This window comes from Euleptes europaea, chromosome 12, assembly GCF_029931775.1.
Source record: "Euleptes europaea isolate rEulEur1 chromosome 12, rEulEur1.hap1, whole genome shotgun sequence".
In the NCBI taxonomy this organism is placed as follows: domain Eukaryota; kingdom Metazoa; phylum Chordata; class Lepidosauria; order Squamata; family Sphaerodactylidae; genus Euleptes; species Euleptes europaea.
Window position 1 is genome coordinate 9,228,874 of NC_079323.1, and position 15,393 is coordinate 9,244,266.

The following is a 15,393-nucleotide window of genomic DNA, read 5'->3' on the forward strand; positions in this document are numbered from 1 at the left end:
GAAAACTCAAGAAAGCAGGACTAGTCTTTGAGGACTTTTTTTAGTTAGCTTAAGCGCAAACATTACAACAAAGTTCTAGTGTTCATAAGGAGAGGTGATAATGCTACATCCTTTAGGGGAGGGGTGGAACTTAGCCCTTCAAATGTAGTCTATTCTGGAAGACCACACAGTTCAAAGATTTAAAAGCGAGTGGAAAGATTTCCAGCAGAAGGGCGGTACATTTTGGAGCAACAATTTAGTTCTGAAGTTACAATGCTGCCACAGAAAGATCTTCTAGGATGGTACAGCCATCTGAAACAAACCAAAGAAATTTACCTTGCAAACCGCTTTTGTCCAAGAAGCTGCTCAAGTTAAACAACGTGTTCCTGGAAGCTAGATACTGGATGAAACGCTGAAAGGAATAGGATTCAGTTACTTGGCTGGAGCGGCATTATACCCTCAAGTATGTTTGTTCATAAACATCCCAAGAGAGGAAAGCAAACGAGGTCAGGAATCCTATACGCTATATGAGCCACTGTATGGCCAGCACAAACCCTTCAGTTTACAGCTGTTTGTTAATGCTTTTCCAACAGTCGTCTCCCCAAAGCGGCTCGCATCAGAGAGGGGTGGCTCTCTCTGGCTTGGGACCAGGATAGCTGAAAGACTGCCTCCTCATATACTGTCCAGCCCTCTAGCTAAAATCCTCCTCACAAGCCCTGCTCTCTGCACCCCTGCCTTCAGACGTCAGATGGCTTGCAATCAGAGACAGGGCCTTTTCGGTGATGGCACCCTGCTTCTCCTTGAGGCTCACCTGGCACCCATACTACTCTCTTTTAAGCATCCGGCTGAGATGTTTCTGTTGCACATGAAGATGTCTTATACAGAATCAGGTCACTGATCCATCAAGTTCCGTATTGTCTACTCTAGCTCCAGGGTCTCCACGTTGAGGTCTTTCACATCACCTACGACTTGAATTTTATAACTGGAGATGCTGGGAACTGGGGCCATCTGCAAGCCAAACAGATGCACTATCACTGAGCCACAACCCCTCCACTGTTTGCCCAAGACTTTTAATTAAGAGGTTGTTGTTGTTTTTTAAAAAAAAATCTTTATAATCAGGTTTTAGCGTGAGATATGTTTAAGACCCATTTTAAGCTGCACCATGTTTTATGTTGTGTTATGCTCTGGCTGGGTTAAATTTTTAATGTCCGGTTTCAATTAACGACTTGGGATGCCTTATGCTTTTATTATGTTTTATTTTGTCAGCTACTTCAAGCAGGTTCCCTGGGGAAGTGGCATAGAAACTTTCCAAATAAATAAACAGACTTTCAAATATAAAAGACAAGACATGCCGTGGCAAGAGAAGAGGCAGGAGCAGGTAGGGAAGAGAGATCAAGTTGACAGAACTTAAAAGAAGAAGAGTTGGTTTTTATACCCCGCTTTTTGTCTACCTTTTAGGGAGTCTCAAAGTGGCTTACAATCACCTTCCCTTCCTCTCAACAAAACAGACACCCTGTGAGATAGGTGGGGCTGAGAGAGTTCGGAGAGAACTGTGGCTGGCCCAAGGTTACCCAGCAGGCTTCATGTAGAGGAATGGGGAATTGGGGAATTGAACCCAGTTCTCCAGATTAGAGTCTGCTGCTCTTCACTACACCACGCTGCCTCTCCATGGAACAGAGACAGATGGAGCAGAGTTCGCTCAGGGAAGAGGGGAGGGAGACTCCAAGCCCTGACAGCCCTCAAGAAAGGCCACGCATTAGTAACAATTATAGATATCACAGGAGTAATTAAATTAGGGTAAGCATTTCATTTACCGGCTTAATGGTTTTTCACATAATATATTTAGATAAGCTATCCTTGAATCCTATAACTCTTTTAAAATATCAAAGTGTTCTTTTTTATTACATATGATAAGGATGTTCACTTTCTTCTATGTAATTGGGTCCTTGACGTGAATTTGTTAAAATTCTTATATGTGTAGTAGTAATCTTAGATTGGTCTGTATTATTGGGTGTTTTTTTACTCCATCTTATCTTTTTTCTCATCTTTTGTATTCTTGCTATATAAACTTTTTTTTTTTTAAGAAAGGCCATGGAGGAAGAGGAGATTCGAGAGTACGGCATGGATTCACTGCAGGCATTGCCCCATAAGCATGATTAAGGAAACTTAACCCTAGAAGCTAAAATAACTACACTGAGGCTGTTGTAGTTTGGACACATTATGAGAAGACAAGAGTCACTGGAAAAGACAATCATGCTAGGAAAAGTTGAGGGCAGCAGGAAAAGAGGAAGACCCAACAAGAGATGGATGGACTCAATAAAGGAAGCCACGGCCCTCAATTTGCAAGATCTGAGAAAGGCTGTCAAAGATAGGACATTTTGGAGGACTTTGATTCATAGTAGAAAAGAGCAAGAGTCCAGTAGCACCTTAAAGACTAACAAAAATATTTTCTGGCAGGGTATGAGCTTTCGTGAACCACAGCTCACTTCTTCAGATACACCTCACTTTGATTCATAGGGTCGCCTTGAGTCGGAAGCAACTTGACGGCACTTCATATACACAACCTGGTATGGTTGTCTTACAACAAAGGCTGTTACGATATATGGAACGAGAAATGCCAGGTGTTCAAGCTGGATTCAGAAAAGGAAGAGGAACTAGAGATCAAACTGCAAATTTACATCAGCTACTGGAACATAGGGGAAATTTCAGAAGAAAATCAGGTTGTGTTTCACAGATTACGCACAGAGGTTCCCAAACTTTTTGAGTCATGGAGCACTTTTCAGGAGAGAAATTTGTCACGGAGCACTAGTTTTCGTCTAGCACCTATATACTAAACTGAATGACAATAGTATTTTTCTTTCCAGACTCTTCATGGAGAACTAGGAGATGTTTCGTGGAGTACAAAGTGCTCCACGGAGCTCCGTTTGGGAACCTCTGGATTACAGCAAAGCATTGGACTGTGTGGATCCTGAAAAGCTATGGCTGGTTTTAAAGGAAATCTGTGTGTTTCGATGTGCAACCTGTACAATGCACAACAGGCTACTGTTAGGAGAGAATTTGGAGAAAGGGAATGGTTTCCAACTGGCAAAGGTGTCAAGACAAGCAAAGAGGAAGACTCAACATGAGATGGATTGACTCTATAAAGGAAGCCGGGCACTCAGTTTGCAAGACCTGAGCAAGGCTGTTAACGGTGGGACGTTTTGGAGGACACTGATTCAGAGGGTCGCCATGAGTCAGAAGCGACTTGGCGGCATTTAACACACACTCACAACCTGACAGAGGAAGGCACTGGCAAACCACTGTGCACAGGAAGGAACTGGCAAACCACCTCTGTTAGTCTCTTGCCATGAAAACCCCAAAAGGGGTCACAAGTCGGCTGCGACTTGACGGCAGTTTACACACACACACACACACACACACACACACACAAACTTAACATGGTATCTGAACTGACAAGTCACAGCTAAAGTTATCAGTGTGCCTTTGGGAGTCCGCTGCAACGTGAAGGTAGGAATGAACTTTAGAAGCCGAGAGAGCAGAACACAAAAGCAGGCAAGCAGCTCTAAGTCAGGGCTTGCCTGCTGCATGTTTAGTAACTCACACAGTTCTGTTTCTAAACCATAGATGGGCACAACCTGTGGTTTGACACAGGGCCAGAACTGAAGTAGGGCAGGCCATGCAATTATTTGTAGAACCTTCTAACTTACCCTAAATAACATGGAAAGGGAAGAAGCCAGCAGGGCCCAACCATCAACCCAGAGATCCTGCAGCTCATTTCTGCACCCTTAGAGCCTCACCTGGCAGTGCTACTGGGGCGGCAGGTAGACATGAGATCAGAAATGCTTGTCACGTGTGCGTTACGACTCCAGCACTAGGCCTAAGGACTCGTTTTCAAAAGGTTGAAACATCCTGAGGGCTCAACTGATTAGTTACAGATAAACTGTCCAAGAGCAGTTAGGATATTGGAATGGGGGTAATAATGCGAAACTTAAAAGGTTCAGTTTGTGACGCTGTCCAGAAGAACAGTTACTTCTTGTGTGTGTTAAGTGCTGTCAAGTTGCTTCCGACTCAAGGCGACCCTATGAATCAATGTCCTCCGAAACGTACTATCTTTAACAGCCTTGCTCAGGTCGTGCAAAAGGAGAGTCGTGGCTTCCTTTATAGAGTCAATCCATCTCATGTTGGATCTTCCTCTTTTCCTTCTGCCTTCAACTTTTCCTGGTATTGCTGTCTTTTCCAGTGAGTCTTGTCTTCTCATAAAGTGACCACAGTAGGATAGCCTCAGTTTAGTCATTTTAACTTCTAGGGACAGTTCAGGCTTGCTTTGATCTAGAACGCATGGTTAAATTGTGGAACTCCCTGCCCCAGGATGTGGTAATGGCCGCCAACTTGGAAGCACATGTTTATGGAAGAGAGGGGTATTCACGGCTACTAGTCAAAATGGCTACTAGTCATGATGCATACCTATTATCTCCAGGAACAGATGAGCTAGGTACTCTTTGGTACTGTGGAACACAGGCAGGCTAATGCTGCTGCAGTTGTCTTGTTTGTGGGCTTCCTAGAGGCACCTGGTTGGCCACTGTGTGAACAGACTGCTGGACTTGATGGGCCTTGGTCGGATCCAGCAGAGCTTTTCTTATGTTCTTATGCCTAATATATGAGGTGCTGTGGAACACAGGCAGGGTAATGCTGCTGCAGTCATCTTGTTTGTGGTCTTCCTAGAGGCACCTAATAGGCCACTGTGTGAACAGACTGCTGGCCTTGATCTGATCCAGCAGGGCTTTTCTTATGTTCTTAACCCACTTCTTACACACACTCTTTTATCTATGCTACCTAGGCTAGCAAATCACACTTCAAACATGAATATTGGAAGGCAGACACTATTTGCAAAGCCTTACCAGAGGTGGACAGGAAGTCTGAAAAACCAGAAGACATGCTTAAAACACTTTGAATGCCTTTTCGAATAAGGCTAGATCAATTCATCTGCCTACTCAAAACAACGAATAGGATTATACGCATTAAAGGCTAGCCACTTTAGATGCTTAGCCAAACAGTAAACAATTTAAGCATGTGGGAAGTGACACTTCTGATGACTCACATCAGGCCCATTCATTCCTCAGCCCTGGGCGGCCACAATTTCCTTTTGCTACACTGATCAAACCCTCAAGGCCAAAAGGAAAAGAAAAGATGAAGAGAACGGCATAAAGGGAGCTTCTGTAACGCCAAGCACACAAGGCAAGGGGCTGTTCTTAGAAGCAGATCCTGGAAGGTGAAGTAGCCGGAATAGGGGGAGGAAGACAGCGTCTCCAAATGTATTCCCTTCCCCACAGGAAGCGAACTTCCGTGACACCCGCAGGCAGCGCTTACAGCATCAGACTGAAATATAAAAGGAACTTCCCCCCTTTATTCTTCCAAGTGTGACCATACCCGTAATGGTAGCACATGACTAACCAGATACAGTGAAGCTGTTAACACAGCATCGTTTCGGAAAGAGGAGCCACTGGGAGAGCGCCACCAAGGATCACAAGTCCTATCACACTCTCAGAAAAGATTACAAATGGCACAGGCATGGAAAATTAAAGGTCACCACTTCATACAGGACATGGAGTTGTTTATATAACTGAACACATGAAGCTGCCTTATACTGAATCAGACCCCTGGTCCATCAAAGTCAGTATTGTCTACTCAGACCAGCAGCGGCTCTCCAGGGTCTCAGGCGGAGGTCTTTCACATCATCTACTTGCCTAGTCCCTTTAACTGGAGATGCCGGGGATTGAACCTGGGACCTTCTGCATGTCAAGCGGATGCCCTACCCGAGCCACAGCCCCTCCATCTTTTAAAAAAAATCCCTTCTAAAGAAAAACTTAGACATAGCTTTCAGTTGGGTAGCCATATTGGAAAAGCCCCATGGCGCAGAGTGGTAAGCTGCAGTGCTGCAGTCCAAGCTCTGCTCACAACCTGAGTTCAATCCCGAAAGAAGTTGGTTTCAGGTAGGCGGCTCAAGGTTGACTCAGCCTTCCATCCTTCCAAGGTCAATAAAACGAGTACCCAGCTTGCTGCTGGGGGTAAAGCGTAGACGACTAGGGAAGGCAATGGCAAACCACCCCAAAAACATAGTCTGCCTAGTAAACATCGTGATGTGACATCACCTCATGGGTCAGTAATGACCTGGTGCTTGCACAGGGGACTACCTTTACCTTTTACCATATTGACCTGCAGTAGACGAGCAAGGTTTGAGTTCAGTAGATACCAACAAAATTCACACGGTATAAGCTTTTGACAGTCAAAACACCCTTTGTCAGATAAGGAGCTTTGATTCTTGAAAGCTTATACAATGGAAATCTTTTAAGATGCTACCGGACTTGAATTAAGCCCACACATGTGACTTAAGGGAGGGGGAGGAAAACCCAACTCAAGATGGCATTATCACCAACATGCCCAATAATGTTTACCCAGTTTGGCTCTCAAACACCACGGGAAGTGTGATTTTTTAAAAAAAAACTCTTTCAGGCCAACTTAAAAGGAGAAGTCTGCTCCACACGGGTAGTTTTAGCCCAATGAGCAGGTCTTCCACGCCAATTCTGCTTTTCCAGTTACAACCCCATCACCACTCAATGATCTAATGCAAGGGAGTCACATGTCTTATGCTTAAGATTATTGCTTTCCATCTGTGACACTTTCCCTTTTAAAAAAGATTTGAGACACAGGAAGGAAGACCTCTTCAAAGTCTTTGACAGGTGCTACCTGACCAGAGCAAAAAAGATCAGGGCTACTCGGACCAGAGGCCCAGCTCTGTAGAGAAATCTTAGAAGTGGCCCTTTGGACAACATAAGGTGGTGTTAATTAAAGCAGGACGTTGGGGAGACGTCAGCCTTCATCTGGAAGCACCAGGACATTTACGCAAGGCTCTCTGGACCCCAGGAGCTGATTTCACCTTCAAAGAACACCACTTTCTCCTGTGACATCATTCCTCTTGAGGCTCACCTAGCATATATCTACCTTACTTCCCTTTAGGTACCATGCCCAAATATTTCTCTTTACAGAGGCTTTTAATGAAGTGGTTCTATCTTTTTAAGTTATGGGCTGCCCTTAGGCTGAGGACTGTTTTTATCATTTTATACTTAGTTTTTTGTCTTGGCTTGTGTGTGTGCATGTGTGTTTTGTTTTTTTGCTTGGCTTGTTTTATTGAATTGTTTTTATCAGTGTGATCTGCTTTTACTCACTTGGTTGCTTTTGTTTTATTGTTTTAGTTATGAGCCACCTGAAGAAGCAGTATACAATTTTTTCTAAAGGAAATAAATTAAAATACCAAACAAAACATAAAAGCAGCTGCCAAGTTACTTGTTTCACTTTAGATTTAGAGGGCCAGGGAAATACGCTTTGCCTGTTATGTTCCAGAAGGGGTGGAATGATCTTATTCCATGGCAGATAGCATTACATTTCTCGCCTGCATCATCTTCTGGGCTCACTTAGTTCCTACATAAAGCAGAGATCTATTTTGAGCAACATCCCTTCATAGAGAAGCTATTGTTTCTGAGGGAGGGAAGGCAGCATGGTATAACCTGATCGCGTCAGATCTCAGAAGCTAAGCAGGGTCAGCCCTGGTTAGTATTTGGATGGGATACCACCAAGGAATACCAGGGTTGCTACATAGAGGAAGGCACTGGCAAAACACCTCTAGCCTTGCCTTGAAAACCCCATAAGGGGTTGCCAAAAGTCGGCTGCGACTTGATAGCACTTTACACACTCACACAGTTTCTGAACACTCACCTGATAACTGTTGTCCTTCCCATCTTTGTGGAGGGAAAACATTAAGACCACATGCCAGGATGTTTGGTGACTTTTGAGATTTTAATAACCAACATTTCTACACCAACCCACACCTGCATTTCTGACACGAGTCTTCATTTCATGCCTTATCATAGAATCACAGAGTTGGAAGGGACCACCAGGGTCATCTAGTCCAACCACCTGCACAATGCCGGAAATTCCAAACTACCTTCCCCCCACACCCCCAGTGACCCCTACTCCATGCCCAGAAGATGGCCAAGGTGCCCTCCCTCTCATGAACTGCCTAAGGTAAAAGAATCAGCATTGCTGACAGATGGCCATCTAGCCTCTGCTTAAAAACCTCCAGGGAAGGAGAGCTTACCACCTTCCGAGGAAGCTGTTCCACTGAGGAACCGCTCTGTTAGAAAAATCTTCCTAATCTAGATGGAAACTCTTTTGATTTAATTTCAACCCATGATATTGTGGTACTTTGTTTTGCCAAGGAAAGTGCAGCATTGACTTTGCTCTTCAGTCATTCTCACAGATAGTGAACACCACACAGGGTCACACAGAGGAAACCATTCACACAACAAATTTGTGGCTTACAGGGGTCAGAGTTACCTCATTGCCGTACACCATTAGATGGTGAGTTGTGATGAGCGACTTGAATACCACCACCCAGCTACTGTTGGTTGTCCTCTCAAACAAGCTGTCTGCCAACTGCGGGATGTTCACGTTCATCTCATTTGTGCACTGTATTAAATCTGCAATGTAAAAAGATTTATTGGTATTTTAGAAAGTGATATTTCCTTCTGATAAGCGACAGGGGATGGGGAAAGACGGGGAATTTCTCCTTGCGTGCCTTTTCTAGTCCCTGCTGATAGGTCATGCAATTAGGGCAGTGGTTCCCCCAACCCAAAAGCCAATCACATCTCTTGCAAGTGGGTTGTGAGACTGTGACTCAGTGAAGTGTGCGGCCCCATTCTGCACCAGTAGTTGGACTGACCTCAAGATACAGTATGGCAATTTATGCATGGTCAATTTTGATGCTCACTCACAGCTCTTTTTTAAAATGCGACTTTAAAAATTCCTATTCACGGTCCTGCCGAAAAGGAGAAATTCCACCCCCCCCCACTCGTCTGCTCCTTCGTTCCTGTTTGCATAGCCATTAGCATATTATAGGGGCTCTTAAGTAAAGCAAAGCAGGTATGCACCGGCTTCACAGTCACTTCCGGAATTAAGGTTCTGTGTGCAAAGTTCAAAAAAATATGCGGGGCAATTCAGCCTGGAACGTGCTACTAATTACCATGCAAAAATGGCCAATGTTGGCTAAAGGCTGACAATGGAAATAAGCAAGCATCCCATCGAGCAAATCTGTGCATACTCTCAAAAACAAAAAATAATTATTTTATGGCATTTGCTCTCATAGCTGCATTACAAGGAACCGCTTGGGCAGGGACTCGCCAGTGCAACAACCAACTGCAAATTGTTCTGCTGATACAGCAGTGCATGAGAAAGAAGGCTTGAACCAAGCGGCTCAGATCTACAAGACTTCTGCACGCACCAGGGCTCTTGCGCAAGCGGAAGGGTGAAAAAAACCTCACACAACCCCCATGGTGCTAAGTTCAACGCAGAACACCCCTAAAACCATTTTTTCTGCTTGCGCAAGAAAACTGTGCAAGCAATTTCTGGGCACTATAAAATGCAGGGAGGAAAGTGTGAGGTGTTGCACCACATCTTGCGCAAGCAGAGCTGCATCAAGCTGGTTTGAATTTCCCTTGCGCATTGCTGGATCCCAGCCAGTATCTGCTATCAGAAAATACTTTTTTTCTGAAGAACACACCACAGATGGTCACTGATCTTGCTTACTTTCTCCCTACCCCAAGCTGTTCTATCCACCCCCAGAAAAGTTTATCGGGGGGGGGGTGTCAAAGGACCCATGTGAAGTAACAGCCATGTAGATCAGCAGGCTGCAACGGGGATGGGCAAAATTGCTCCCTTCCGCCTGCATGGTATAGTGGTTAAGAGTGGTGGTTTGGAGTGGTGGACTCTAATCTGGAGAACCAGGTTTGATTCCCTACTTCTCCATATGAGCGGCGGACGCTGATCTGGTGAACTGGTTTGTTTCTCCACTCCTACACATGAAGCCTGCTGGGTGACATTGGGCTAGTCACAGCTCTCTTAGAGCTCTCTCAGCCTCACCGACCTCACAGGGTGTCTGTTGTGGGGAGGGGAAGGGAAGGTGATTGCAAGCCGGTTTGATTCTTCCTTAAGTGGTAGAGAAGGTCGGCATAAAAAACCAACTCTTCTTCTTCTATGAGCTTAGCTCTGGCGACTGAAGAGGAGGAAGAGAGGATTCCATGTCCCTCCCTATAGCAGCATTCCGACCCACATGGATATGACTCTATGGGGATCTTGCATCATTGGAATACACTTTCTCAAATTGAAAAGAGCTACTGGCTGGAGGGGAAAGCCAGGAAACTTCACAGTCTTGCATCCAACTCAAAGAGTTCCCTTAGGAGACCAATCTGTGGCTCTGTTCAGAAACTTTGGTCATCTACCAGCATGTTTCAATAGACTTTCTCGCTTCACCTCTCCTGCTGTAGCCAAGATGCCAGGGATGGATAAAAATCAATAATTTTTTTAAAAAAATAAAACAATCGGATTTTTAAAAATGTAAGCCAGATTTTTAAAATAAAATGCCTTTTGATAATCCTGATGGAAGTCAGTTTCAGGTAGCCGGCTCAAGGTTGACTCAGCCTTCTATCCTTCCGAGGTCGGTAAAATGAGTACCCAGCTTGCTTGGGGTAAAGTGTAGACCAGAGGTTCCCAAACTTTTTGAGTCATGGAGCACTTTTCAGAAGATAAATTTGTAGTGGAGCACTAATTTTCACTTAGCACCTATATACTAAACCGAATGACAGTTGTATTTTTCTTTCCAATCTCTTCATGGAGCACTAGGAGATGTTTCGCGGAGCACCAGACGCTCCACGGAGCACAGTTTAGGAACCTCTGGTGTAGACGACTGGGGAAAGTCAATGGCAAACCATACCATAAACAGTATGAGGTCACCCCATGTAACTGTGCAAGCACCATTACCCGGAGCTTGCACAGGGGACTACCGTTACCTTTTAATGTGTGAAGTGGCTCACACTGAGTTGTATGTCCCAGAGCCCACAAATGGTAACCCCCCCCCAACAGAGGCAAAGCTAAAAGTCAGTTAAAGCATTTGTCCACTAACAAGAATCAGACTCTGCTACAAATACGATTTTCTTCAAAGTCACAGCCTTGTGCTTGGCAGCCACAGAAATACTTAAGTGATTTAGCAGATTAGAAATGTTAAAGCGGCATTACAGCCATTTAAGCTAACTGTGCTGCCAAGCTTTAGTTTAATAGTTTTACTGTTATAGATCCCAGGAAAAGAGGGGGGCGGGCAGGAAGAGAGAAGGTTACAACAAATGGTCTATAGAAATGTGAAAGTCAATCCCTCAGTTTTAGCATTACATACAACTTTGGTAACTGCAGTTTTAGGAATGAACTTTTTTTTTAAAAAATAAAAAGCTCACTGGAAAGGTATTCAACATTTCCTTAACCAGCCCAAATAGTTTCCTGTCCTCCCCTTTCATGACTAAACGCTGACTTCCACTTTGTGAACAGAAACTACTTGGAACAAATCCAACCACTGTTCAGCTTTATTATTTTTTAAAAATGTGCTTATTATGTAAATATTGTTTCAGGCAGTTAAAAAAGCAAGAATTTTCAAATCTTAGCCATACACAGAATATTACTTCTTTTCTGCCTCAATAATATGAGAATTTGTAAAACTGGGTGAGGCGATTTGAAGCTCTTTGGCTTAAACTTTGTAGTTCACAGCTATGGGGTTTACATCATTCGCACCTACAGAGGACCACGGCAGGCAAGCCAAAGCTATTAGTTTTGTGGCTGGTGTCTGCATATTTTTCTGTGTTTTCATGGCAGCCTCCACATTTTGCGCCATACAATGTTCCCTTTCATTTCCAATCACTGCACTGTTTTGAAAACTCCCACCTTGTTCCCTAGAAAGGAAGTTGCGCACGTGCCCTCCTCACCTTTGGACAGTTTCAAGCAAACCAGCTCACGTTTCAGGAGCTCCTACTGCAATACCACCACCAGCAATTAAAAACCCCATATACTGGGGCTTCCACACCTGTTGAGGAAGCTAGGATTCTACTGCTGTTCAAACTCTACATCAGTGGTTCCCAAACTTTTTGGGCCACCCACCCCCTTGGTTCCACAAACTCAACCCCAGCGCCCTCTACCCTATCCTATAAAAAGCATGATTCAAACTGGGCATTTGCACGAAGCACTAAAGAAGATAATAACAATAAAATTTCAAAACAGTAGCAATTAATTGCACATCAATTCAAAATCAAATTAAATCTTTTTAGTTGAAATTTATTCAACAAAACTAATGGACTTGATCCAGTGGTACCAGCTCTTCAAAGTCTGGGGGGAGAATTCTGATAGTTTCCATCAAATTTTCTGCATGATGCCATAGCTTGATCTATTGTAAATTAGTGAACAACACAGTTGAAGGGGCCAGCCTCCAGCTGCCCCCTTGCCTCTTAGTGCCCCCTAGGTAATCCCACTGCCCCCAGGGGGTGGTACTGCCCACTTTGGGAACCACGGCTCTACATGAAGAACCCCTGCAGTGATCTAGACCTGCACACCAAGAATCAGGGATGAACTACACACCTATGCTCACCACCGGGTGGTCTAAAACGGCATCTGTGTGCGGTTCCACCCCTCTATCGTGTAATGTTACGGTTGCTGCAAGCGTGTGAACCCAAGCCAAAGATACGTACTACCCCGTCCCCACTCTCCAATGTGAAGTATCACTTGCCTAGTATCACTTGTATGCAAGTTTATATGTTAAAGAAAGGGAGGGAAATTTTGACATGATGAAATTTTTGGGTGCAGCCCCATGTCAACACATTCTTCAAAATGGTTAAGCCGATAATTCTCATGAACCTAAGTAAACATTTCAAGAAACAGGGTAAACATCAGGACCGGTTTTAGCTCCTTGACCAAGCCTTCAGATCAGCGTTTGGTGCTGCATCCAGGATTAGGTTTCAAGGGAAACAGGAACTACGTTTGGCCATTGTCTGAAAATGCCAATTGAAGGTACTCAGGAGCATCTTAGCCAAATGTGAAATGTAAAGCAACAGACAACTTCTTTATTTCATTTAAACCCTGCCTTTCTCCCCAGTGGGGACACCAGGCAGCTTACGCAACATTATTCTCCCTCCTCATAGCAACCCTGTGAAGTAGGTTAGGCTGAGTGTGCGCAACTGGCCAAAATTTCACTCAGTGATCTTCCATGGCAGAGTGACAAAGAAGAGTTGCTTTTTATATGCCAACTTTCTCTATCACTTAAGGAAGAATTAAACTGGCTAGCAGGACACTTCAACTAGAAGAGCATTTCTAGTCCCTATGGCAATGGCAAACTACCTCCGAATGTCTCATGCCTTGAAAACCCTACCGGGTCACCGTAGGTCAGCTGTGACTTGACGGTGCTTGCGACCACCACCACAACGTTACAAAGAGGCTGGAAGGAACATACCCAAGTGGTAAGGGGGGGAGCACAAAGAAGCCAAGAGGTACTGGATATCCATGAGTCAGGCACTGGGGAGGGGGCTACAGTTCTATGTACAGCAACAACCTTTCAGGTCTAGCAGCAGAACTACAGGAAGCAATGCAGATTTTAAATCTGACAACTGATTTGAATTGCACAACTTTGCTTGGGGTAGAGCGTGAACAGCCACGTAATTACACTGCGTATTAACGAAGAACAAAGACCAGTATTATCTGAGCTTCCTTACGACTCCCCCTGCGCCTTTCCATCTGGCCCTTTAAACTTATTGACCCTATTCATTTGGTTCTGGGTGTGAAGGAGGATATCGGCCTGACAAACAGTTTAAGGAAGGCAGGTGCTGAAAGGGCAGCAAGAGCACACCCAACTCATTGAACACATCAGTACTGTCTACTCAGACCAGCAGTGGCTCTCCAGGGTCTCAGGCGGAGGTCTTTCACATCACTGTCAGCGAGGGCACACAATCGAGCCCCGGATAGCAAGCTCCGTGTCCTCCCCTCCCCCACCTTCTGGTCCCGTGGGAAAGTCTCTTCAGTTTGGGAGAAAGGTGCTATGGCCGATGTCTCCATTTCAAAGTAGCCTTCCTATTGTAAATCTGCTCTGATCTCAAGGTGTGATTTTGCCGGAACCCTCTCTCTCTTGAAGTTTGAAAGAACTCTGATGTTTTGCATTTCAAAGCCATTACGTGTAAACAATTCTAGTGTGTACATCCTATAAAGCTGATCTGTAAAATCCTCGTCGTTATTCTAACCTTAAGTTGTATAGACCACTAAACTCGTTTGCTTTCTTAATAAAACTTTTAAAACTCTCTGCAACGTCTGGAGCGAAGTTTATTATTCCTGAGATGCAACGAGGTCCTGGAGTCTGACAATCTCCTACTTGCCTAGTCCCTTTAACTGGAGATGCCAGGGACTGAACCTGGGACCTTCTGCATGCCAAGCAGAGGCTCTACAGCTGAGCCACAAGCCCCACCGGAAGTAAGAGATACCTACAAGAGAACTGTGCATAAGCGAAGCTCAGAGTAGTGAGTTGCTTTAAAAGGAGCTTTATTCTTTTACCGTAAACTCTGAGCCATGGGCTTTTAAAATTGTTGTCTTAATACAGTATTGGTATTGCTTTCTGTGTGCACTGTTTCTAGAGAAGACAGGCAAGAAGGAGAAGGTTGGTTTTTATACCCTGATTTTCTCTACCTTTAAGGAGTCTCAAACTGGCTTACAATTGTCTTCCCTTTCCCTCCCTACAATAAACACCTTGTGAGGTAGGTGGGGCTGAGAGAATTCTGAGGCAACTGTGACTAACCCAAGGTCACCCAGCAGGCTTCAGGTAAGGAGTGGGGAATCAAACCCAGTTCTCCAGATTAGAGTCCACCGTTCTTAACCACGACACCACACTACACCCCACTGGCCAGGCCTGATCAGGGAACTTGCTGGAAGAGGTGAAAGCCTCTTCCGCTCCCCCAGCTCCCCCCCTTCAACCGTTACAGCAATTTCAGCAATTTATTTTGACAGGCACCAACAGGCAGCACTGATGCCAGAAGTGTGTTAGCCACAAAATGTCATGGAAGAATGGGCTACATGAACAACTCCCGGAGTGCAGACTACAGCTCACGGGTTAGCCGACTGTTGGTAATGGGCCTCCCCTCCCTGGCAAAGAAACAACCTCAAGAGCAGCTTTCAAAAGCAGTTCAGATATGCGTACTATGACATCTCGGCATTACCCTTATCAAATGTATTTCCATTCGCCGGTTATGCCACTCTGTGACTAAGCGCATGCATCTAAGAAGTTAATTAGTTCACAGGAGCAAACAACATCCCTCTAAAAGCCTTTCACACACACACAAAAACCCTGGCTGATTTTAACTATGGCAAAAAAAATGTGATAATACAAGTTGGTGGCGAAGGATTTCACCAGAGCTTCCAGACAGGAGTTAAGTGTTGTCATGGGTTAGGACCTTGACCAAGGAGACGTGATTTCAAATCGCTGCTCGGCCATAAAACTCCCTGGATTATGAC

At 44.7% G+C, this 15,393-nt stretch overlaps 1 protein-coding gene across 3 annotated transcripts in view; it reads right to left on the reverse strand.

The window, feature by feature from the left end:
• Positions 1-15,393, reverse strand: part of PICALM (phosphatidylinositol binding clathrin assembly protein) — a 91,580-nt gene that overhangs the window by 49,851 nt on the left and 26,336 nt on the right. For all 3 annotated transcript variants that reach the window (XM_056858078.1, XM_056858076.1, XM_056858075.1), the window contains exons 2-3: positions 8,371-8,513; positions 316-391 (exon numbers count right to left, since the gene is read on the reverse strand). In XM_056858078.1, coding sequence (XP_056714056.1) covers positions 316-391; positions 8,371-8,513 — 219 coding nt within the window. The remainder of the gene's footprint in view (positions 1-315; positions 392-8,370; positions 8,514-15,393) is intronic.